Source organism: Macrotis lagotis, chromosome 2, assembly GCF_037893015.1.
Source record: "Macrotis lagotis isolate mMagLag1 chromosome 2, bilby.v1.9.chrom.fasta, whole genome shotgun sequence".
NCBI lineage: Eukaryota > Metazoa > Chordata > Mammalia > Peramelemorphia > Peramelidae > Macrotis > Macrotis lagotis.
Window position 1 is genome coordinate 222712802 of NC_133659.1, and position 25445 is coordinate 222738246.

The 25445-nt window shown below is 38.3% G+C and overlaps 1 protein-coding gene across 6 annotated transcripts in view; it reads right to left on the reverse strand.

Annotated features, from left to right (window-relative positions):
- Positions 1–25445, reverse strand: part of BAIAP2 (BAR/IMD domain containing adaptor protein 2) — a 175709-nt gene that overhangs the window by 72470 nt on the left and 77794 nt on the right. For all 6 annotated transcript variants that reach the window (XM_074224949.1, XM_074224951.1, XM_074224954.1 and 3 more), the window contains exons 4-6: positions 5357–5418; positions 4495–4566; positions 3186–3323 (exon numbers count right to left, since the gene is read on the reverse strand). In XM_074224949.1, the coding sequence (XP_074081050.1) occupies positions 3186–3323; positions 4495–4566; positions 5357–5418 (272 nt within the window). The remainder of the gene's footprint in view (positions 1–3185; positions 3324–4494; positions 4567–5356; positions 5419–25445) is intronic.

Sequence of the window (25445 nt, forward strand, 5' to 3'; positions counted from 1 at the left end):
TTCTTTATGTATAAAATGCAAAAGTTGAACCAAATTTTCTTTAAGATGTCTTCTATCATTAAATCTAATGATCCTAACTAGAACTACCATGAAGAAAAAGCTTCTGAAACTTTCAAGTGTTTTGTAAATGGCAGTCATCAATAAACATTAGGGTGCCTTAAATCAACACTTGGTCTCCAAATTTCTTCCCTATATTCTCCCCAGGTCTGTTCATTAGAAGATCCTAAATGTGAATGCCCTGTAACAAATCTATCCTATGGGCCAGATTTTCTCAGATATTTCAATTTTGACATCTAGCCCTCAATAATGCTGCTTTTAAATAGAGTTCCTTTTGAGTAACCTCTTAAAGTTTGCTTTTAATAAGTAATTCAACCATCTGAGAAATTCCACCATCATTTCAATGCAGACTTTGAAGTAGAGACTTCTCTATTGCAGTTGGCATTCTAGCCCACATCCCTCTATGACCTATGGTTAATCATCAAATCTGGAGCTGGAAGAAAGCAAAGTGAGACCCAAGAAGGAAAAAAGGAAAAGTGCACACAAGGTCACATAAGGCGTAAGTAAGAGTTCTGAGACTCAAATCCACATCCTCTTGACTCTCAGATTCTGGGTCTTTCCATCATATTATACTTGTCTCTCATCCTCATCTCAGAACTCAATAATGCTAAACAAGCTTCCTCTGAGTGAAGCCCTTTAGAGTTAGGGTTTTTGGAAAGTAAAATAGATGTAAATTTAAGGGATTGGTTTCCATCATAGTAACAAAAGACAACTGGTTATTGAGACCCCAGACATGAAAAGCACATGCCTTAATGAACTTGCTTCTGGAAATTAGGTGGGGGCATAAGTCAACATTTGTGTATATTTATTCTGTGACTCTTTTTCTATTGGTTTCCTGAGTAAAGAAACTAAAGTACCAGACTCTGTGCTATGCACTTTTAGGGATGGATCTCATTTGCTCCTCATGACCTAAGAGGTAAGTGCTGTTATTATCCTCATTTTACAGATGAGGAAATTGGGGAAGTTAGTAGTTAAAGTGTTTTTTCCAGGGTCACACAACTAGTAAATGTCTGATGCAGAATTTGAACTCAGGAAGATGTGTCCTCTGCCTCCAGACATGGCACTCTATATCTACTTTGCCAGCTATCTACCTAATGGAAAACCTTTTGAATGAATATGTATAAAAAAAAAAAGCCCCTAGACAAACTAAAGTAAGCTCTTTCTTTCCCTCTTTTCCAAGAGTTGTAAGGACAAGGCTCTGAATTCCAGAAAGTTGGTGCCCTTCCTCTCCTGGACCAGCCCAAGAGCACACAGCCTTGTGTCTGAATGAGATAGTTTCTGTTTGCATCTTCTTTCTTCAGTACAGGACTTAGTAAGATCACAAAAGGGTGGAAGAGCCACAATCAGCCCTGAGAAGCAACCTCCTTCAGCCCAGCCCTACCTAAAGGTTAAGACATGGTCAGCCCAGCCCTACCTAAAGGTTAAGACATGGTGTCAGGAAAACAAAGGAACAACCCATCCATCGATCAAACCACCCAAAGGAACTCAGTGGTAAAAATGTATCCACTCTAAGATGCAGCTCATTCTTCCTAATGACAAAGGCAATAGAGAGGAGAATGTTCCTGGTTCAGAGGAAGGTTTGTGTACTTAGGATCTTATCATAGCTTCCATATTTCTTTGTAAAAGCTAGTTAATGTTATCTTATTGCTTATTGATGTTACTAAGGAGACATTGACTGAATGAATGATATTGAGGTAGAAACTGGAGACTGACACTGTGAGGAACATATCACAATGGGGTCTTGGGTCAATAGAATTAGAAAAATCTCATTTCCCCCTTCCATTGACCTCAAGAGAGAAGATTGAGCAATATTCTGGCTCTGGGGACCTAATCTACCAGTAGGAAACTAGGTTGGGAGAATTGAGTCCTGAATCTTTCTATCTCAGCATCCTCATCTCTGCTAACACCCAAAGATAATGTTATGCCTATCCTCTCTCTCAGAACTCTTTGACATAAATCTTGGGCGCTCTGTACTTTTTATGTCAAATCTAACCATGTTTTAGGAAGAGGGCTTGTCTTTTGGGATACATGCCAAATCTTCTCTCAGCATTCAGGAAAGAGGAACACAGGATTCATGTGTGGCAAGAGAGAAGTAAACAGGTTCCCTAGGTGACAGAGGAGGGGTAAGGGAAGCACTGAAGTGTCAGTGCTACAATTCTCTTCATTAGGCCCTAATACACAGGAGCAGAGAGAGAATACAATAAATAGGTCTGTGAAACACTTGTCACAGCCTGCTAGCCTCATCACAGTCAGTGTAGAAAGTAGCCCTTCACAAGGGGAGGCAAATGACTTTCAAGAGATTCACAGGAGAGCATTCATTAACTTAGTGATATCACCCCCATCCCACCCCTTGAGCTTGGGAGGGAAGGGAGGTTCTCCTAGGGTTACTGATATATATTCTCTAATGTATCAAGTGGGCACATTCGTCTGGAACTCACCTTCAAAAGCTTGATGTCTGGGGCCTTAGGAAAGGAGGAATGCCAAAAGGTATCCCTCTAATATACCATCTGCATCATACTGCAGGAGCTGCCAATGCCACTCTTGTCCACAGCACTGCAGTTTGCCTGCCTAGGGGCTCAAAGGCCGCAGTTCTGTGGGTGTGCAATCAAAACCTGATTATAAAAACAGTCTGTGGTCTCTCTTGTGGTTCTGAATCCAAAATACACAGAGCAGAAAGATTTCTTTTGGCTTCTCAGCTCTAGTGAATAAAAAGTATAACCACAAAACCACTTACAGAGGAGATGGGGAGGGGTGTCATCAAACAAGAAGAGGAGGGAGAGGTTGGAAAACAAAAGGAAGGAAGGTGGTCATCACACATAGTCAATTTAGTCCAGGAAAACCAGCTCCTTCAATGACAACAGAAAATCAGCTTAATTGAGCATCTGAAATCAGTCCACCCAATCATAACAAAAACAGTCAACTTCCCTCTTGTCTGTGTTCAAAAAAAAGAAAAAACATAATTTAATCATTCTTTTGAAAAGAGAGAAAAATTCCACCAGCCAAGAAAGAGACACTGAGCATCAGGTTATCTGCCAAAAGAATAATCCCTTCAAGGCCCATTTCCCAAAATGCCACTCCAGAGTCCCCTGGCAAGGTAGCTGGAAGTCCAGTGAGGGGCAGAATCCTACCTGCAGCTCCTTGTCAGAGTACTTCTGAGGGTTTTTACTCCCTTGGCTCTTCTTACGGAGTTTCTTCAGCTCAGCCTGACACTTGTCAAGGGCATCCCCTTTGCTCCTTTGCTCTGTTTGGTATTTCTTCAGTGCAGCCTGAGAACAGATGACAAAAAAACAATTAATTCCTTTGCAGTTCAGAATTGGCTCTCTACAGATCAGATAAGGATTTGGCTCTTAAGAAGCACTTCCCATCCAACATCACTCTTTTTCTATGGTCAGCAGCTAATTTTCTGGGCCCTATAGATTATTAGGAAAAGTCTGTTCAGTTGCAAAGCAAAGTAGATAGTGGTTTAACATGGATTTCAAGTTCTCTCATCTCCCAAACTCTGCCACTGGATGGGTGGGTAGGGAGGAGAGATGCCCTCTTCACCCTAGCTTCCTATTTCCTTATCCTTCCTTTAAGACTTGGCTTGTTTCCTAGAAGAGGAGAGGTCTTTCCTGATTTTCATAGTTGTTAATGATATTCTTCCTTGCTAGGTTCTACCCCTCCTCACTCAAAAAAAAAATTAACTTGTATTTATTTCAGATAATTGTGTTATATTTTTGTTATATTTACTTATTGTTATGTAAATTGTTTCTCCCCAGTAGAATGTCAAGTTCTTGGGAGAACTCTCTATCCTCATTGTCTGAAATATAGTAGTTGCTTAATAAAAAAGCCTATTGAACCAATCAGCTATCTCACAGATCAGCATCCTACACTGAACAATGCCCCAGACACCTTGGAGATCCTACCTCACACCATGAAAGGTGACCAATATTTCATATTAAATTCTTTGTAACACAGATGAAACTCGTATTAGGAACTGGTTTGAGAGGGATGGGGTTGGGGGTAGGAAGGCAAGGAAAGAGCATGGAAAAACTTGATGAGATCACAGAAGGGTAAGAGAGCAAACAACATGTAGGTCTGAAAGAACAGCCAAATAATTTAGTGAGCTTTGCTGAGGGGGGGGGGGGGGGGGGGAGGCAGCCAAAGGTGGGAGGGAGGAGGAGGCACTTGAACCAAAACAAGGTGGAGTCTTGGGTATTTTGACCCACAAAACTACAACCAGGATTACACTACAGGTACTTAGTTTCAAACAGGCAAGAATTTTAGGAGGGTCAAGGTGGAACCCACCTGTATGGGAAGCTCATAGGAAGTTGAGAAACCTTCAGACTGGGGGAAGGATTTAAAAATAAAGAGTGTCAATGGAACCTCAGAAAATTCACCTGGTTATCTGACATGTGAAAGAGAGAGAGAGAAAAGAGGAGAATATAGGTTACTTACACTTAAGTATCTGGAATCTAATTCCACTTTCTGTTCCAGCTGTGTGAGTAGTTCATTGTGAAAAGACTTCAGCTAAATACAAGAAAGAAAACATATTGGAGCATTCCCTTAGGAGTCAGATCCAAGCAAATATTTCCTAATGATGAGCACCTGTCAGCTCATCTACTGGGACAAAACCCAGAGAATTAAAAACGACAGATCAAAGAGCCAACCAGGACACGAGTCTTTTTTTAAAAAGCTAAATAATTTTCTTTAAGACAACCAATCCAGTTTTGAAAGATGAGCTTATTCCTGTCTAGATGGATAAGGAAAGATCAGCTGATGAACTTAGGGAGACAGATGGAGACCCATATGGAGCCGAGGAGACTGCTTGGAAAACGTGCAAGTGAGCAGGAGACAAGGCAACGGTTGACAGTTTCAGTATTTATCAAGTAAGTTTAAATGGCTTGATTTCACATGGATAAAAATGGAGCCAGTCTTCTCTCCCCATTACAGTGCCAGAGGCTCCACTGAGACACTGATTAACTGTGAGAAATACCTCCAATGTATAAATAGTGGGAGGAGTGACCCCCCTCACTCCAGACAATGGCATTTCTCACCAGGCTTTTTTCTCTCCACCCCGCATGTTATTTTCTTTGGGTTCCACCATCTGCTAAATTAGCTTTCTCTTTCTAACGAAGAGAGTCATATTTCTACAGCTTCCTCACGGCAGCCCCATGGTTGGGTTACCAAAGTTTGGGCAACCATGGCCCAACAAACTACAAGATTATCTTCTAAGTTCCAACTATGGCCTCACAGGGACCCGCCCCATCCATCCATCCTCTCTCATGGAGAATCCAGCTGGTAGAAGCTTGATACTCACCATTTCTTCTAACTGATTCTGAATCTGTCTGTGAACTTCTGCCATCTGGAAGAGTACATCTCCTGAAAAGATAAGATCACAGCAGGAAAAGAAAAGAAGTGGGGGGGGGGGAGAGAAGAAATAAAGGAAAGTTAAGTTAAATGGTCCAAGTTCCCTTTATACATCACATACATCCATACATCTGGGACAGCTGAGACATGATTCTAGCAGGATAAAAGGACTGATAGCACAGAGTTAGTGCTTTGTGGTCGACAGTTCCAGGACCTGACTCAGTGCTGGTTGGGGAGTCATAGAAAATGGCATAATTCCTAAGAAAAAATTTTGTGTTTAACCTATTTGACAGACATACAGAGTCATAGGTCCTTGGGGACAGGAGGATGTGTTTCAAAGCCTTTCCAAGGTCTCTTCTGATTATGCAAATGCCAGAAAGGAGATAAGAAGAACAACATCACCATCAAAACCCCCAATTTTTAAATGAACAAACAACTCTGGGAGCCTAAAAAGTATGGATAATTTAGCACCCAGGAGCAGCTAGGATGGTAAGATGAAGTAGTGGTATTGGAAAGGTCCCTGAAAGACAGGGATTGATTGAAGCCTCTACAATGGTGAAAAGAATTATTCAAAATTTTTAAATTATGAATCTGCCAGATGAAAGATATGAATGTATTTAATATGAAAGTATGTATGTGCATCCTACAGTATGTATGTATGTACATTCTACAAGTATATATCCCAAACCACCTCCAAAAGTTAAGTTCTAACAGACTAATGATCACTTTTGGTTGCCTGGCTAAAAGAAAAAAATACCTACTAAGGCAAGTCTCATCAGGGAAAGACTCCAAGGGCTTACTTAGTTCAAAGACTACAGTATCAGACCATTTCATTATTCTAGTCTGTTATTTAGGAATGAGAGAACAGAGGAAGAAATGGAGAGTCTGGCTCCTAAATTTCAGGGTGGGAGAGAGGGAGAAAGCAACTCTTTCTAGATCCAGTTATTTTCCTGATGTGTTTTTGAATTTCATTTATTAAACCTTCAAGTTTTATTTATTAATTGAAAGACAAATCAGAAGTCCTGTAGGATGACCCAAGACTCCTCCATGCATAAGTTGGATGTTTTAGTTTCCAATCAGGAAAACACAAAGCATGAGGCTGTCTGAAGAGGTACTTCCTGCAGAGGATTAATTATTGGATCTTACTGTGCTGTCTGTACTCAGCAGGCAGCAGCAAAATCTTTCTGGACATTTCTGGTGCTCAGAGGAACTGAGTCAAAAGCAGGAAGACCCCTTGGGAAAAACAATGCTTTCTACTTCTGTCCTCTCTTTAATACACTTCTCCAGTACAGAAACACTTCACAGATTCTGACAGTTCCTTGGCCCATTTGCAAAATACAGATTAAGAAATTTAAAATGTAGTTGAGCAAAGACTAACTACTGCTACAGGTCATTTCAATCCTGGATATTAACAATACAGGGGGCGGCTAGGTGGCATAGTGCATAAAGCACTAGCCCTGGAGTCAGGAGTACCCGGGTTCAGATCCGGTCTCAGACACTTAATAATTACCTAGCTGTGTGACCTTGGGCAAGCCACTTAACCCCATTTGCCTTGCAAAAAACTAAAAAAAAACAAAAAAACAAACAAAAAAAAATACAGATTGCCTTTAACACTTATCTTGGCTATATTTTCCAGTGCCTTTGCAGTTGCCTGGATTAATTTATCCCTAGAATGACAGATTGGTCATCTGCCATCTGGAAGGCAGATTAATGGCAAAGTTCTGAGTGTCTACTACTACAGGAGGGGTAGAGTGAGCAATGCAGTGGCTTAATGGAAAGAGCACCCAATTTGGGGGCAGAACACCCGTTTGTACTATCTACTAACTGTAGCTTTGAATATTCCCCTCACTGGGCCTCAGTTTTCTCATCTCTAAAATAGGAGAGTGAGGATAGACTAGATAATCATAAAGTCCCTTATAGCTTTAAAATTTATGTCCTCTCCCCCACTAAAAAAAATACACATAACCAAAGAAACCTGAGCTGGAATTTTCATTCAGGGCTAAGTGCTCTTATGAACTTTTTGGATTTCCTATGTAGTTAGTTCCAAATGCCCCCAATTTTACTTGATTAACAGATTCCTAGTTGTACTCTAGGCTGGGGCCAGCAAACACTTCCAAATACTGCTCTGCTAATGACTTTTAAGCATGGCCCTAGAGAAGAAATCAGTAATAGAAGATCTTCTACCACAAAGCCTCAAAGCAAAACCCCAAGGGAAGTGACAAAAGACCCAGGAGTTAGAAGCACAGATTGCTCACTCAAATGAATTACACCAGGGATCAGAATGCCAGTAGATACCAAAAATCATCATCTGCTTATGTGCTTCAGATAATAGAAAAACAAGGAGAATTGAGAAATTTCTGAAATTTTCTGAAACATTAAGATTTTATTTTCCTAATTCTCCTAAAAATTTTGTATACTGTAGCTGGTCACAACTCAATAGTAAGTAATCCAGTTCATTCATTATATAACTATAGGCTGAGGTCAAGTAATTTGTTCTTTTTTGGACTCAGTTTCCTCTTTTGTAAAAATGAAGGGTTGGAAACCAGCTTTGGACAATGTTATCCTCAGCTGGAGGAAGAAAAACAAAGCAAAATTAAAAAACCCTACATAATGTAAATGAATACTACAGTCACTTTTAAAAAATTTCTCCTATGTATTTCTTTCCTATCTCATGGATTTCTTTCTTTTCCCTTAATACTAATTTAACATACTGAAAATAACTAATCTGTAACATGCTGAACATAAATGTTAATGTACAATATTCACCTGACTGTTTGTCACTGGGGGGGAGGAAATCATGTAACTTAAAAATATGCATATGCATGTGGATGAATGTTGAAAAACTTTCATAATGTATAATTAAAAAATAAAATAAAATATCAATTAAAAAAGGGTTGGATGAGAAGTTTTAAAGATCTCTCACTACCCCGACATCTATTTTTTGGCTTTTGGCTATCTTAAACTATGAAGAAAGGTCATTTTGAACACACAACATTCCTGTCTTATTCTTGTTCAGTAGTTTTCAGTCATGTCCAACTCTTCATGACCCCACTTTGGGGTTTTCTTGGCAAAAATATGAAAATTATTTGACATTTCTTTTTTTTTTTTTAGGTTTTTACAAGGCAAATGGGGTTAAGTGGCTTGCCCAAGGCCACACAGCTAGGTAATTATTAAGTGTCTGAGATTGGATTTGAACCCAGGTACTCCTGACTCCTGGGCCAGTGCTTTATCCATTGTGTCACCTAGCCTCCCTGACATTTCCTTTTTCAACTCAATTTACAGATGAGGAAACTGAGGTAAATATGTGATTTGCCCAGGGTCACACAACTATTAAATGTCTGAAGTCAGATTTGAATTCAGGAAGATGTCTGACTCCAAATATGATGCTCTATCCACTACACCACCTAACTGCCCCTATAAATGAAGTTTATATGTTTTTATACATATATATATATATATATATATACTATAAATGTTTCTATGTACATTACACACATATTGTTGATGTTGTTCAGTTATGTCCAATTCTTCATTACCCTATGGACCAAACATAGGATACCAATACTGTCCATGGGGTTTTCTTGGCAAAGATACTGGAGTGATTTACCATGCCTTTCTCTATTAAATGAAAGCAAACATAGGTTAAGTGACTTGCCCAGGGTCACATAACTAATACATACCTAAGGCTAGATTTCAATTTGGGAATTCCTGACTCCAGACCCTAAGTTCTATCCACTGAACCACCTAGCTACCTCCTAGGTCCTTGGGACCTAACAACAATACAGACATGTATTGGCCTATGTAAATTCACATTATACAAAGTCACCTTTATATAAAGAATTCTGAAAGAAATTTACATTAAAAAGACAAACAAATCTTAAATTCTCTTTACTGTATGGTACTGTGCTCTCTCTCTCTTTCTCTTTCTCTCTCTCTTTACTCCTACCCCTTAGTTGCCCACTTGACAGTCTCCTACCCATCCATCCCCCAATTGTCTGAAATACCTCTGATTTTGAACTTCTCTTTCCAGTTTTGTAATTGCTATTAATATGTATATATGTCAAAGAATAATTAGGTCATTATTAAAGAGTTGATGGCAATAATAATAATAATAATAATAATAATAATAGTATCAACGTATTTCTACAGCGTTTTGTGCAGTGTTTTACACAGATTATCACAGTTGGTACTATTATTATTTTTTCCATTTTACAAAGGAGGAACCTGAGCTAAGAGGTGAAATGATTTATCAAGGTCACATGGCTAATGATTTGAGGTAAAACTCAAACCAGATCTTCCCGACTCCAAGTCCAATACTTTGTCAATCATGCTATCTAGATGATAAAGAAGTTTGAATGTTGGGGGCGGCTAGGTGGCAGTGGATAAAGCACCGGCCTTGGAGTCAGGAGTACCTGGGTTCAAATCCGGTCTCAGACACTTAATAATTACCTAGCTGTATGGCCTTGGGCAAGCCACTTAACCCCATTTGCCTTACAAAAATCTAAAAAAAAAAAAAAGAAAAAAAAAGAAGTTTAAATGCAGTCAAGGGAAGATAGCTTCAGCTACAATAGTTGAAGACTACCAAAATTTACCATTTCTGGAAGATCTCCAGCCCACCTCTGGAAATCTTAACCTCAAGAACCACATCTAGTAAATAGTCTACTTTACAGAAAAAAATACTACCCTGGTAGTATAGCCTTCCTTGAAGCCCCCCTGCCATACTTAAGACCATTTACTATTCATACTCTTGATTCCAAATCTACACTAAATCCTGACCCCTTTTGCTTTCCTCATTATACAATCTTGAGCACTAGTTATAATCACCCAACTACCCTCTTACAAGCCATGAGATTTAGGAATAGATTTTATTACTGGCCCTTGTATCTGCCAAACAAGGCTCCCTTCTCCTAATTATATAAGAATACACTCAAAATAAGCTGCTTATACTATTCAGAATTTGGCCAGCTACTGAAATTCTAAGAAATTGATTTATGCTCCCTCATGCAGGACTATCAACAGAGGGACTATTTTGGCAAAAAACTTAATACTGTACATATTCTTGTCCTAGGAAAGAGAACTTACCCAATAGTGGAAATCAAAGCTACTGTTTATCATAAAATATATATTTTACTGGAAGAAGGTTACAAGAAATTCAACTTCAACATTTATTATATTCTATGGTATCAATTCAACTCCATGAGAGTGACTTCCAAAATGGTAGCAAAAGCTGGCATACCTGCAAAATCCACTTCAATTGATAGAAGGATTCAGATTAGTTTGAAAGAAAAGCTGTATATGGGGGCAGCTAGGTGACGCAGTAGACAGAGCACTGGCCTTGGAGTCAGGAGTACCTGAGTTCAAATTCAGCCTCAGACACTTAATAATTACCTAGCCGTATGGCCTTGGGCAAGCCACTTAACCCCATTGCCTTGCAAAATCTAAAAAAAAAAAAAAAAAAAAAGCTGTATATAAATCACCTCAAAAGACCAAATTTATCACCCAATCCAGATCATAACTGTTGTCTAATGGCCACCAGCTCATTCTCTTTCTTTCGTAAGTTTAACATCTGGCTTACAATCTTCTCTTCCCTAATCTTATACTAGAGGATTTTAACATACATGTTGATGCTCTCCAAAATACCCAAACTTTCTAGTTCCTTCTCCACTCACCCTGAAGCCACACATAAAGAAAGCTATACCCTGGATCTAGCCATAATTCACAATGGCCAGGAGATCCTCCCTTATCTTGTGCCTTCCTGTAGCCCTAGACTATCCCAGAACTCATCCAGGATGCCAGGCAGCAACAAAAGTGAGCTCCAATGGCCATCCTCCCCTACTCGCCTCTTTCATTCTATTCCCATCCTTGCTCCTAAACTGGAATTAATGCAGGATTTGGAAAGAGCCATTACCACTGCCAGGCTACACTTATTACCTTACCTTTCCCCTTTGTCCAGACTGCTTGACTGCTTATAGGATTTGAATACAGTTCACAGGTAGGTGACACAGTAGATAGAACACTGGTCTTGGAGCTAGGAGGACAGGAATTCAAATCTCATCTCAGACAATGAACTCTTTGTAGCTGTGTGACCTTGGGCAAGTCTGATTGCCTCACATCCAGAGCCATCTCCAGTGGTCCTGATTCATATCTGGCCACTGAACTCAAGATAGCTCTGATGGAGAAAGTGAAGCTGGTGACATAGCACAGCACCCCCCACCCCCCAAATCCATTCATGTGCTTTTCACAGCGTCATCTCTTTGATGTTGTGGTCTTCTTTGAAAATATAGGGGCAAGGGGCAGCTAGGTGGTGCAGTGGATAAAGCACCAGCTCTGGAATCAGGAGGACCTGAGTTCAAATCCAGACTCAGACATTTAATAATTGCCTAGCTGTGTGACCTTACCCCAAGCCCCTTAAATAAAAAAAAAGAAAAGAAAATGAAGGACAAATATTAGCAACATCTCCATTTCTTCCCTTACTATCTGCCCTGAAGTCTCTCCCCTCCCCATCTTAAGTATCTAAGGACCTCTCTGTACCTTGCCAAGCAAGCCACTTTTGTACTGTTGGACTTCTGGGCTTTTCCATCTGTCCTATAAGCTGAAGAATTTTCTTTTTTATGTCTTCCCACAGTTGGAATGAGAGGGTCTCACTTTCTTTACTTCTAGTCATCATTTTGCATGGTGCTTAGCACAAAATAAGTGCTTAACAAATGATCTAATACCTCTACCTCTTTACTTGCTTTTCTTCCCAATTTTAACCTTATAGTTAAAACAGTTCAACTCTGAATTGTTCTGCAAACTCCAACCCTTCACACAATTGTCCTATTACAATTCATGACTTGCCAAACTTCAACTTTGAATAACTTCTACCTTCTAACCTCCGCATTCTCTACTCTTTCAGCTGAAAATTTTGCCTCATATCTTACTGAGAAAATGGAGGTCATTTGGTATGAGTGTTTTCTTCTTCTCTAATCTTTACTATTAAATCTCCTGATATATAAACCCCCACACTCTGCTTCTTTACTCTCTAATACTGAGTCTTCTTTACAAAACCCAATCCTTTCACCTTTAATCCCTTCTCCTCCAGCAGACTGTTAATCATCCTCTTATATCTTTCTAGTCTCCAGTGTCTTCTCTGTTCCCTACACACTTTCCCAAGACTCCCATCCTTAAATATCCTTCACAATGTCTATCATCCCCTCAAGCTATATCCTTATAGCTCTTCTCTCAAATTTTCCCCAATATCTCTAGTTCTCCCCCTTTTCCCCTCCCCATCTCGTTTTAAAGAAAGAGAAAGAGAAAAAAATAGCACACCTGATCATTACATCAAAAAAATCTGGCATGTGGTAATATATCACATAGACTGTCTCTATCCCTCTCCTCTAAAAAAGTGAAGAGTCTTCTGATATTTCTTCTTTGGGACTACATTTCTTCTTTGTGGTTTTGAAATTTTCATTTTCAATTGTTTTATATGCTTTCTATTTATTTACATTGCTGTATTTTCATGGGGTTACATTTTATCACTTTGTACATGTTCATCTAAGTCTTTCTATGCTTTTTATTCAACATATTTATTAGTTATTACAGCACAGTAAATATTCTTTTACATTCATGTGCCACATTTTGTTTAACCACTTCACAATCAATGGGTATATACTTTATTTACAATTCTTTGCTACACAAAAAGTAGAACATGACATTGTTAACTACCTTCTCTTTCTCTATTCTATCTCTTCACTGGATTTCCATTGACAGTCCTCTCTTGTTCTCCTCTTACCCACCTGATGACTTCTAAATCTCCTTTGTTAGTTCTTCATCCATACCTCTTAAAGTCAGCTTATCCCAATGCTCTGACCTAGGTCTTTTTTTTTCCTTACCTTAGGAGAATACAAGCCCCTTGAAGGCAGAGTATGGTTCTTTTTTTTTTTTTAACTTTGTATACTCAGAATTTGGCATATAGTATATATTTAATATAAGTTTGTCAATTGATTCATTCTCTGCACTCTTTTATTCAGTGGCTATATCACTTCTCATGAGTTCAATTATGATCTCTATGTAGAAACCTGTATTATGTTAAATACTATGTTCCTTTGAAAAACTTTTGGGACTACATGGAAGAAAATAACACAAGACAAGTAAACATGGATACAATGAGTCCTACATTACTAGAAGTTCATAATTCCATGAGATCACAGACCAATCTACAAACCTCCCAGATCTATATATCTGGTTCTACTCTCTCCTGAATTCTAGTTCCACACCAAAAACTACCTTTTAAACATTTAAAACCCATAAGATTGTACAGAACTGATTATTCCCCCCCCCCCATCTACCCATCTCCCTAACCTGAAGGGTGAGAATACATTTTTCAGGTTTTCAGGTACTTAAACTGTCCTAAGTGTTAGGAATGCAAAATAGAAAAAAAAAAAGAAAAGAAAAACTCTCTGCTCTCTAAAAACTCACTCTATTGGGGGGGGGGGGATAACATTCAAAGTTCAGCTGCAGAGAAATAAGAAATCCTTCAGTCATAAGACAATGGTGGGGCAAAGTGTCAAGGCCAAGGGAACTTTAGTTTCCATGAATGGATAAGATCACAGAACCAAAAGGCTGCAGGAATATAGAAGGCTTCAGAAGACAAAAGCAAGACAGCTAGTAAAGTATCAGCTGGAACAGTTGCTGACTCCCATCTCACATCCAAGTCCTGTGGTCATTTAAAAAGCCTGGGGAAGAAAAAAGGCAGGAGGTAGGAATCCCTGGGACTGCTAGGTCAGAGAAAGAAGCTGATAGGGGAGAAGGATGACCTATTTCTTCCCCCATTACTGTTAAAGGTACTCACCATCCTCCCAAACTCTTAGATATGGAATCTCAATGTTATCTCTGACTTCTCCCAATTCCGCTCCCCCACCCCTGTTTCTACCTCTGCCTTATCTCTCATCTGTCTACTTCTACTATTCTCACAACCACCTTGGTTCAGGTTCTCATAACCTTGCTTGAACTAATTTAATAGTCTCTTAATTGGTCCCCCTGCTTCACATCTCTCCAATCCATGCTCCATCAATCTGCCAAAGGGATTTTCCCTAAGCGTAAGTCTGACCAAACTCTAAGACAAAATATAAATTCCTTTTAGATTCTTTACAATCTAGATCAAATGGCCTTCATGCTGTTCCTCACACATATTCCTCACACACATCTTCCATTCTTTGTGCTGGCTGCAATGCTCTTTCTCCTCACAATTATCTCATAAAATTCCTCACTTAAATCAAGACTTATGTGAGAAGCACTTCTACATGGAGCCTTTTCTGATCCCCACCCCCAACTGCTAGTACCTGCCTCCTAATACTGCCTTCCATTCAGTTCATATCTATTCTCTACATATTTATATACATGCACAATGGACAGCAATAATGACTAGGCATTTATCTCACATTTTAAGATTTGCAAAGTACTTTATTATGTTAACTTGTTTGATCTTCTCAATAACCTTTAAGGTAGGTGCTATTATTTGCCCCATTTTACAAATAAGCAAACTGAGGCTTCAAGAAGTAAAAAGACTTGGCCAAGATCACACAATTAACAAATATCTGAGGCACAATTTGAACTAATATCCTCCTGACTCCCATTCTTATGTCTATCCACTGTGGCTGTCCCATATTTTTTCCCCTCTTCTCTGTTTGCTCCTTAAGAGCATGGACTGATTCATTTTGGCTATTCTATTCTTAGTATCTAGCACAATGCTTGACAGCTAGTAGTATTAAATAAATACTAGATTGACAAATTAATGAAGATGTGAGGTTTTACAAAAAGCCATCCAAGTCAGAGTTCCAAACACATCTATTTTACTTTATTGTGCTCAGACTGTGGTTACTAAGAAAACTCCACTTGTCTGAAGAACTTAGTACTAGATATTATCTGGATGGGGGAAAAGTTGACATAAAAGGAATAAGACAAAATCCTTCCAAATCAAAGAGTTTACAATGTAAATGGGAAGACACAAAAGAAATCCAGTTGAGAACAACTTAAAAAAGTAAGTAGGTGTGGTAGAAGAAAATAATAACAAGTCTGCTAGGTTAGATGACCTCCAAGGTCCCTTTTCCAGGTTTAAAATTCCATGAGTCTATGAAAGAAGGGAGGGGCAGCAATTAAGTGGTGCAGTAAATACATTACCAACCTTAGAGTTAGGAAGACTCATTTTCCTCAGTTCAAATCAGACCTCAGACACTTACCTGGGCAAGTCACTTAACCTTGTCTACCTCAGTTTCCTGTAAAATTAGCAAATCCCTTCAGCATCTTTACCAAGAAAACCCCAAATAGGGTCATGAAAATTGGAAATAACTACACTAATGAAATGAACAATAATAACAATGAAAAGAGGAGGTGATGAAACATAGGAGGTGGGGTGGAAAAGAAACAAACAAAAACAAGAACATGAATCTAGATGAAACCACTCAGTCCATCACTTAATTCAAGACCATGGAGTACATCATGTTAGTGAAGATACTAATATTTTAGGATGATACCAAACATTCCACAGTCATGGCTCCAAGAAGAAAAAAAAAGGAAATTATTTGTTCTCATTACCAACTTTAACTCTAAGATCCAAAATGTTTTGTTTAGCCAAGGTACCAAATCTTGCCACTGATGGAAGAAGCTGCATTGGACAGAAAAGCTATTAATGGACCAACTCTTGTGGGTTCACCCCAAGATCCTTTTCCTTGTAATAAAATGATATATACCTATCTCTTCATAGACTCTTTATTAAGGAGCTAGCCACTCCTGTGAGCCAGAAAAGAGAGTTGGAAGAATATAACCACTGCTCCAAGTAGAAACTGGCAAGTGAAACACAGCCTCAAACCACCTGCTCCCTTGGGAACAGAAGAAAACCACAGCCACCACAGCAGAAATGTTTCATGTGGTCCAAAGGCAGAGGTTCATAATTGCCTGTGGTTAAAGGTAAGCTACATAGTAAATGAATGAATCCCAGAATTATGAGTTCAGCATCTCTACCAGCCCTAAACATGGAAAAGAAGGGAGCCTGGCACAAAGGTATAGTCATGAATACTTTTGTCAATCAGTATTCTGTTCCCTGGCCCACAATTGCATACCTGAACCAAACCCTTTATGAGACATCATGAATTTGTAGCATATGCCCTAGAACGAACTTAATGAATGATTGTTTGGATGACAAGGGAAGGTTCCTTCTCAATGCAGGCACAATAGAACCCAGGTCTGAAGAGTTAAATCTCTCTTCTTCTCCTAAAGACCTTTAAAGAAACAGATAAAGTGGTTGAGGGGCAAAAAAGTCTCAGCTGGCATCCCAAAATGTCCAATGCCAAGGATGGCACCTTTGTCAAGGGTGACTGATAATAAAGCTGCCTCTTCCAAGTTTGCCTAACCTTACAAATCCTGCATAAGAAGGGATACTACCAACAGAGAACAAGGGTAACCTCTGACTATAAGGTCTGGCCATTATTAGGCAGTAAGATCTTCCATGGCAGAATCTGTATCTTTCAACAAACTATATACTCAAATAATGGTCCAAGGGAAAATGATATGGCAACAGCATGTAATAATGGAAAGATCCCTGGCACTAGAGGAATTGAGGAATTGAGCTTGAATCTCAGCTCTGTCACTCATTCCCCAAGACCCAGGGCAGATCACTTCACCTGACCAGGGCTCAGTTTCCTCCCCTCCAACCTGCGGTGGGGGTGGCAGAGAGGGGGAGTTGGGCTTGATGCCTTCTAAATTCCCCTCCAGTTCTAAATCTATGACCTTAAGATCCTAATTATTCTCTTACCATGTCATCTAGAAGATATTTTGTGCCCTACTTGCTTTGTCTTACCCAAATATCTAGTGCAAGGCCTAAATAAATTGGCTAATTAGAATCAAAGCTAGCCATGCTGACCTCTTCAAGATAAACAGACAAAAACCTTATCATGTATAATGTATGATCTTGGCCCTCGAGAATTGATTAATGAAACACTCTTCTCTAAACATGGTCCACAACATCAGATATAGTTTCTTGGTTGGTTGGCTTTGCTAACAAGGAATGTGGTATGATGAATAGAGCACTAGACCTGAATAACAAGAAAGACCTGGGTTCAAATCCTGTCACAGACATTTATTAACTATGTGACCTCAAGAAAATCACTGCTTTTTCTTTTCCAACCTGAGTTTCCTCATTTAAAATGGGGCTAAATATAGCACAGAATTGGTGTGAGGAACAAACCAGATTCTCTATACAAAGTGCTTTGCAAACCTTAAAGCATTATATAAATGCTAACATTTATTATTTTTTAATTTTTTTTACTTGTTACAAAGAATGGTTCAAGCTCCAAGAAGAAATGATGATTGTGCTAATAAGAAAAGGCAACTCCAGAGCCTTTCAAATGAAGGAAGACCAATTTCCATACTTAGAGAGATACTAAAGAACTGCTGTGCTACTAAACAGCAGAAATAAAATCATTTTTAAAAGTTAAAATAAAGTCATTTTCCTTTGAAGGCAATGATGTTGATATTATTTCCCCAGGGGATCATAGTTTGCTCTTTGTGATCCACCTTGGGTGGTCAGTATTTATGAAATGACTGCCAGAGGTGACTAATGATAAATGGAGTATTGATAGAGCTCAAACACCAGAATATGAGAATGATCCCATTATTAGTAAATACTTTTTACCCAAAGCTTTATCTAGCTAGCTGATAATACTGCCTAGCTAATCTTTCCTATGGCAATCATTTTGGATAAAGCAGCTGCGATATGAAGAGTCAAGAAAGTCAAAATATTCTCATATTCTCTCTCTCTCTCTCTCTCTCCCCCCATAATTCATATATACATGTACACACACACACACACACACACACACACACACACACACACACCTTTACCTTTGGCAAGGTAAAACATTCTTATCATTAACTGCTGCATATGGGTAGCTAGGCAGCACAGTGGATAGAGTGCCAGGCTTGGAGTCAAAAAGACTCATCTTCCGGAGTTCAAATCTGACTAACTGTAGACTAGCTGTATGTCCCAAGACATGTCACTTACCATCTATTTGCCTCATTTTTTTATCAACTATAAAATAGAGATGATGATAATAATACTGCTGGGGGACAGCTAGGTGTTGCAGTGGATAGAGTACTCAACATGGAGTCAGGAAGATTCATCTTTTTATGTTCAAAGCCAGTCCAGAAACTTATTAGCTGTGTAACAGTGGGCAAGTTACTTAACCCTGTTTGCCTCAGTTTTCTCATTTGTCAAATGAGCTAGGGAAGGAAATAGCAAAAACATTCTAGTATCTTTGCCAAGAAAACCTCAAATGGGGTCATGGAGAGTCAGATACAACCAAATGACCAAACAATAACAAAATAATAGATTTACCTCCCAAGAGATTGTAGGGACAAATTTGTAAAGCACTTTGAGAATTACAAAGCTCTATGTAAATGCTAGCTATTCTTAACACACCATATGTCTGGACAGAGTTGGTACCATAATTATCACAAGAAGCTGATGTCAAGACTAAGAAATTTGATATTAAATGATCCATTTCTTTTAAAGTTTCCACATGAGGGATGTAAGAGAAATGCATGAGAGGGAAGAAAATTCTTCCTCAAAGGTTTTAATTTACTTATTTGAAATTACTCAAGTATAATATGGGATTAGGGACACCAACAGCAAATTGAATCATGTTCTACCCATCAAATCTCAAGGAGTTTGTTGAAATTTGGAATGGTACAGTGGATAGAACACTGATGCTGGAGTCAGAAGAACCTGAATTCAAATCTTACCTAAGACACTTGATATTAGCTTCATGATCTTGGGCAAGTCACTTAACCTCATTGCCTCACAAAAACCAAAAAAAAAGAAAACATGAAATCTGGAAGGGGTATCAAAACAGATACAAAATTTCTCACAATCTGAAGCCCCTCACACCAATGGCTAACTCATCAATGGTTACTAAATGACAGCTTGTACATAGGTGGGGAGAGCAGACAAAAAACAACACAGAGTAAAATTATTTCCATGGTTCTTAATCTCAATCTGATTGCTGAACAAAAATAAGCCTGCTCAGAGCACTTTTGAACTAATTTTATGAGCATCTACAGGAGGTCATTTAAAATTTAAAATCTGTAAGCAGAAGTGTGAGACGTTGTGTTAGCTACCACATGTTTAACTCCCGCTGTGCTATAAGACACACACATCCAACTGAAAAGTTTTTTTCTTGGGGGGGGGCAGCTGGGTAAGAGGGACCTAGTCTAGTAGATAAGCAAGATCAAGCATTATGTCAAGGTCATCTCATGGACCAACTATTAAAATAGTTCACAGAACCTTAAACATTCAATATCATCAGTCCAATGTGGTTTCAAAAAGCTCATTTATCTAGAAGAAGTAGCTTTTCTTCTAGGTCACTTAAGGAAAAACATCCTCAGTAAGCTTTATTATCTCTTTTCTTTCTGTGTTCCAGGAAGGAATGATGGCCAAAAGAGCTGTGAGGTTGGAAAATATTTTTCTTCAAAAGCATTACAGGATCAGAATTTCCATTAGCTGGAGAGCATTTTGTTTTGTTTCTTTTTCTCCTATCTCACTCCCACATTTGTACCTTTCTATCTTTACCAAGCCTCTAATGAAACAGGAAAAAAGGAATCGAAACTTTTCCGTATCCAATCCTGCTGATCCAGAATAGGAAGGAGGCAGGACAGATCTGGTAGCGATAGTACAAAACATGTGCAGAAACAACATCCATGTAAGCTTGCCCCCCCAACCAAGGAAACATGTAGGCTTTAAACTTGAAAAACAGGGTTTAAAATAGCTTCTAGTATCCAGCTGGCACCACAGTAAACTAGAAGAGTAAGTCAAAATAAATCAACATAAAGATCTATCATGTGATAGATGGCTTTGAAGAATGTAAATAGTTCTTGGATGAGTGGGTCAGTTATTTTGGTCCCATATGGCAACTCAACAAATCACCTCTAAGGAAGTGGAGGGGGGGAGGGACATTGGAATATAACATGTTGTATGTGTATCACACCCAAAAAGAGGTAAACAAGTTTAGAGTATACCCAGTGAACACAGAACCTCACCCAGTTTATGAAACAAATTGCTTAGAGTTACCATCCTGTCAACTAACCTGGAAGGGATGGAATGTGATGGGTTTAGTCATTCATTTGATTTTTTTTCTTTCTTTTGCAAGGGGGTAAGGGAGTAGATAATCTTCTAATTAAATAAACCAATCCTTTAGGGTAAAACCATGTCAAATGCATTAACATCCTATAAAGAACTATCACACCCTATTCTTTTGCTTATCTTGGCAACTCAGGTGGTTAAAAGGTTAACTAATGCTTCACTTTGCCTGTATTCGAAAAATCTAACTGCAAAGACTCTGGGCTACTCAAAGTGTGAAACTGGCATGGAACAAACAAACAACTCAACCCAGTTGGCAACACCCTCCCAGTATAATAGAATGGCAAAGAAGCATGAAAGGACTAAATCCAACATAAATCATGTTCACTTAAGTGACTCAAAGCTAACTTTGAGAAAAAATTCAGAAGGCTATGCTTCTTCTTCATTTCCCCTTCCTATGATGGGCATAATGTTTTGGTATGTAGCACATCCAGGATATTTTCAGTAGCTTCTAGGCTGGGAAACTCCCACTTTCCCCCAACACCAAATAATGATAGTAAAGGAAAAAGCATTTATTAAATTCCAGATACTGTGCTAAGCAATTTACAAATATTACCTCATCTGATCCTCATAAATACCTTGGGAGGTAGATGCTATTATTATCATCGTCATTTTACAGGAAAGGAAATGGAGGTAGGTAGAGACTGTAACTTGCCCTGGGTTACACAGTTAGGATCTGAGACTTTATTTGAATCCAATGATCCTTTCAGCAATTTTTCTGTGCACAGCTTGTACTTATCTGTTCAGGGTAAAAGAGAAACATAGCTTGCCCTACACAAAATTGTAAAGCAGGCAAAGGTGATCTTCACTGCTCTCAACGTCATCCTTCCCTCCTAATACCTCCCTTTTATTCAAATTCATTGGAAGGGTGAAAGTAAGATAGATTGGTGGCTTAGAGATCCATCTTCTGGGGGAGTAAGAAGGAGCAGAAGCAAGAAGGCTAAAAGAAGCTGGAGTAGAGGGGAAGAAGGAAATGGAACCAAAAGGAACATTAACTGCTGAGGACTCTTAATCCAAGATGTTTGTCACTTAGATGTGAATGTCACTGTGTACTATAAGGATTAATCTACATGAAGTCTATTGGAGAAACATACATTGATGTTCATTATAGATAAGAAGTGAACAAAATTTTTTTGTTACCTTGACATAGCTTCCCATGGCTCAACCTCTATTCTCATTTTTTTTAAAAGGAGAACTTATAAAAACCAACATACAAACAAGTATAGTAGAAAATTCACATCTCTGGTCCATTATCAGTACTAATTTGGTATATTCATCCCAAGAATTTTTAATGGTATTTGTATCACCAGCAAATAGGACACTTAAAACCTCATACTACATTTGTTGCCATGGACCAGTCCAACTTCTATCTGGAAAGTAACACGTCTATAGTGAATTAAGTTGTAGATACTAACAGAAATTGATTCCATAAACTAGGGTACAGCTTCAAAAGTAGGTCTGTATGATTCAGCATTTCATTCTAACAACTGTCCTAGAAGGAGGCAGAAAACAGAATGGGGTGGGGGGAGATGGGGAGGGGGAATAGGAAGATTCCAATTTGCTATCTAAGATTATTATAAACTAACATTATCAGAATAGCAGTTTAATGAAATGGAAAGTAACCACCAAGGCCTAGTCCAGAGTTTAACCTGATGTCCTTAACTTTCCCCCCCGCCATATGTTTTGACAAATGCATTTCACTGTAATTGGCTTCCATTGTAATCTTAAATTTTTATTTTATGCATTTAAAAGTATTAGCCAGAGAAGGGATCTATAATCTTCATCAAAATAGCAAAGGGGATCTATGACTCATGCACAAAGCTGAATCCCACCTGATGGGAGGCTGGCTTACATTAGAAACTAAACTAAAATATGAGTAGTAGATGTTCCTTTATTTCACTACTTCCTTTCCCTGTTGTTTTCAATACAGCACACACACACACACACACATACAAATTCCAGGCAGCCCTTGTGACACAAAGATGTTGGAATTTAATAGTTAAGGGTGGGAATGTTGACACATACTGGCTGTGTGATTTTAGGCAAGTTGTTTAACTTCTCTATGACCTTTAGTAGGAGCAAGTGCTATTACACATATTTAGAGAAAATTTCTTTTATCAATGAATTCAGAGATTTGAGGGAGGGAGGAGGAAGGGAAGGAAAGGTGAGGGAAAGGAAGGGAAGAGAGTAGAGGGAAAAGGAAGGGAAGAGGGATATAATTTATAAACTGCAAATCATAATATCGAACATTCAGATTTTCCTCTTTTTTTTACTAGATGACAACCACTTTGTTCCTCAGCTTTATCCACTTTGAAAATTAAAGGATTGTTATCCCTGCTCCAAAGAGGTCACCAGGGTAAATGAAAAGAAAGTCATATGGACTAAACTAATATTAATGACTTAAAGAAGGTTTTCTAAAGAATGTTTCTAAGGAATTTTTAAAGAGAAAGTCTAGATAAATGGATTAAAAGGAGTCAATCTTCTATTTCAATCAGATCTGGCCATAACCCCCACTGAGCTGTTCCCAATACATGACCTGAAAGAGCTATCAAGATTTCAAGATTCCCATAAAGGGCAAAACAAATACTTTCAGAGAGGAATTTGGCTTAAAAAGAACTTACTGAGAGGATTACAAAACATAGATTCTTATTTCTCTGGTGTGATAGTCTAAAGTATGTACCTACAAAGCAGTCCAGCCAACAAGACAAATATACAGATACAGACACTCACACAGACACACATGCACCCCTGGTTAAAACTGTCAGTCCTGATATTCTTATGAGAGAATCATCTTATTTCTGTAAAATTGCAAATCAGAAACAAGGGAAGAAAAAATTTCATCATAAAAATTCAGTCCCTTCATACATCACCACCCCCATTCCCATCTCACCAGTCCTCAATAGCAGAGATCCCCACCCATACCTCAAGGCTTCTGATGATTCCCTCCTATAGATCAAAACCCAAACTGGTAGGACAAGTCAGTGGGGAAGGGAGCTTTGCAACACAGAAGGTTTAAGAACCTGACAATCACAACTCACTATATCTTACCAGTACAACAACAACACCAACAAGGTCTAAGAACCCTCTCCATAATACCATTGAAGGTCACAAGGAAAGGTCTATGTTTTTTCTTGAGACAAATAAAATAAGTGTCCATCAACTGGGGAATGGCTAAGAAAAGTTGGGTGTAATGGAATACTATTGTACTATAAGAAATGATTAGCAGGACGGTTTCAGACAAAACTGGAAAGACTTACCTGAACTGATGCAAAATGAAGCAAGCAGAATCAGAAAACATTATACGAAATAATAACAACATTGTATGATGATCAATTCTGAATGGCTTAGTCACAGAAGGGCAACTGCAAAGACCTCATTATGAAAAATGCTGTACACCTCTAGAGAAAGAATGAATGCAAACTGAAGCACACCATTTTTCATTTTTTTTAATGTGGGTTTTTTTTTTAGTCTATGTTTTCTTTTAAAACATAACTAATAATGATGGGGTAGGTATAACCCATATCAAACTGCTTGACTTTCCCGGGGAAGAAGAGAATTTGGGAACTCAAATTTTTTTTAAAAAAATGAATATTAAAAATTGTTTTTACATGTAATTGGGAAAAACAAAATATTCATATTCTTTTAAAAATTCAAAAAAGGGGGACAAAAAACATGCAAGTTTTAAGAAAAAAGTTAAGAAGGGACTTAAATTAAGCATGACAATTTTGTTACAATTGTGCTAAAACACTTTTTAGAACTTCATGTAGCAAAAGTTCAATTTTATGCACAATTCTCTGTCCTATTTTTTGTTTATTAAAATGCTGAAGTTTAAATTCATCATAAAAATGTTTTCGAAGTTTATTATAGATACAATTTAGATAGTTAATCAGCTAATCATCCCAACTCTTTCATCTTCCAAATATTAATAGACCCCAATCAAAACATATGTTTTTAACTGACCTTCAATTTAGTCTGACCACCCTAAACTCATAACTTTCATAAAATTCAGAACTGGAAAAGTTCTTATACATCATCAAATCAATCTCTACTCCCTTCTGATTTTACAAAAGACAAAATTCATTGTAGGTTGATAGTAGAGATCATTAAAAGAATGGCAAACAATTAATATCTGACACCCCAAATTAAATTTGTGACTATTCAGAAATCCTCTAGTCATCAATTATCTTGTAAAGATGCCTAGTTTGAGAACCTCCATTTTGGGAGGGATGTAGAAGAAATGAAAAAAAGTCTAAAGGGAAATATGAGACAATAATGAAAGGGTAGGGATACTGGCGAAAGGTTAAATACCAGATTAAATTATTGAAGAAGAGTAGTATCTTGTTGGATCTTGAAACACATAGCAATTAACATCTTCTCTTTCTCTGACAGATGTGATGAATAGGCAAAAGGGACTTAAATTACAATTGTAGAGGCAAGTTGAGCACCAAGTCTGACAGTACTCATTGACAAAATCAAAATTATTTCTGTAAGCAAAATGCTTCTCTTCATAATGACCTAGAAGAAGGGCCCAATCTTTTTTGTGGTGAAGAGCTACTTTGAAGTCTTGACATCAAACAAAAAATAGGTGTACTAAACAAGGAAATACTTCCAGAAAAGGGGGAAAAAAAAGTTAATGCTAACTTAGATTGCCTTGAGAAGCATAGTATCTAGAATGGAGGAGCTGACTGATAGTCTTGCCATAGCCAGCTCAGAGCACATCTGGAATATTGTGTTCACTTGTAGGCAAACCTTTAAGGAAGAACACTGAGCAGCTGTGTTTAGAGGGGTTAGCAAGGATAGTAATGGAATCATGTGAGGATGGGCTAAAGGAAATTGAGATTGGTCTCTAGGGTCCCCTATAACTCTGAGA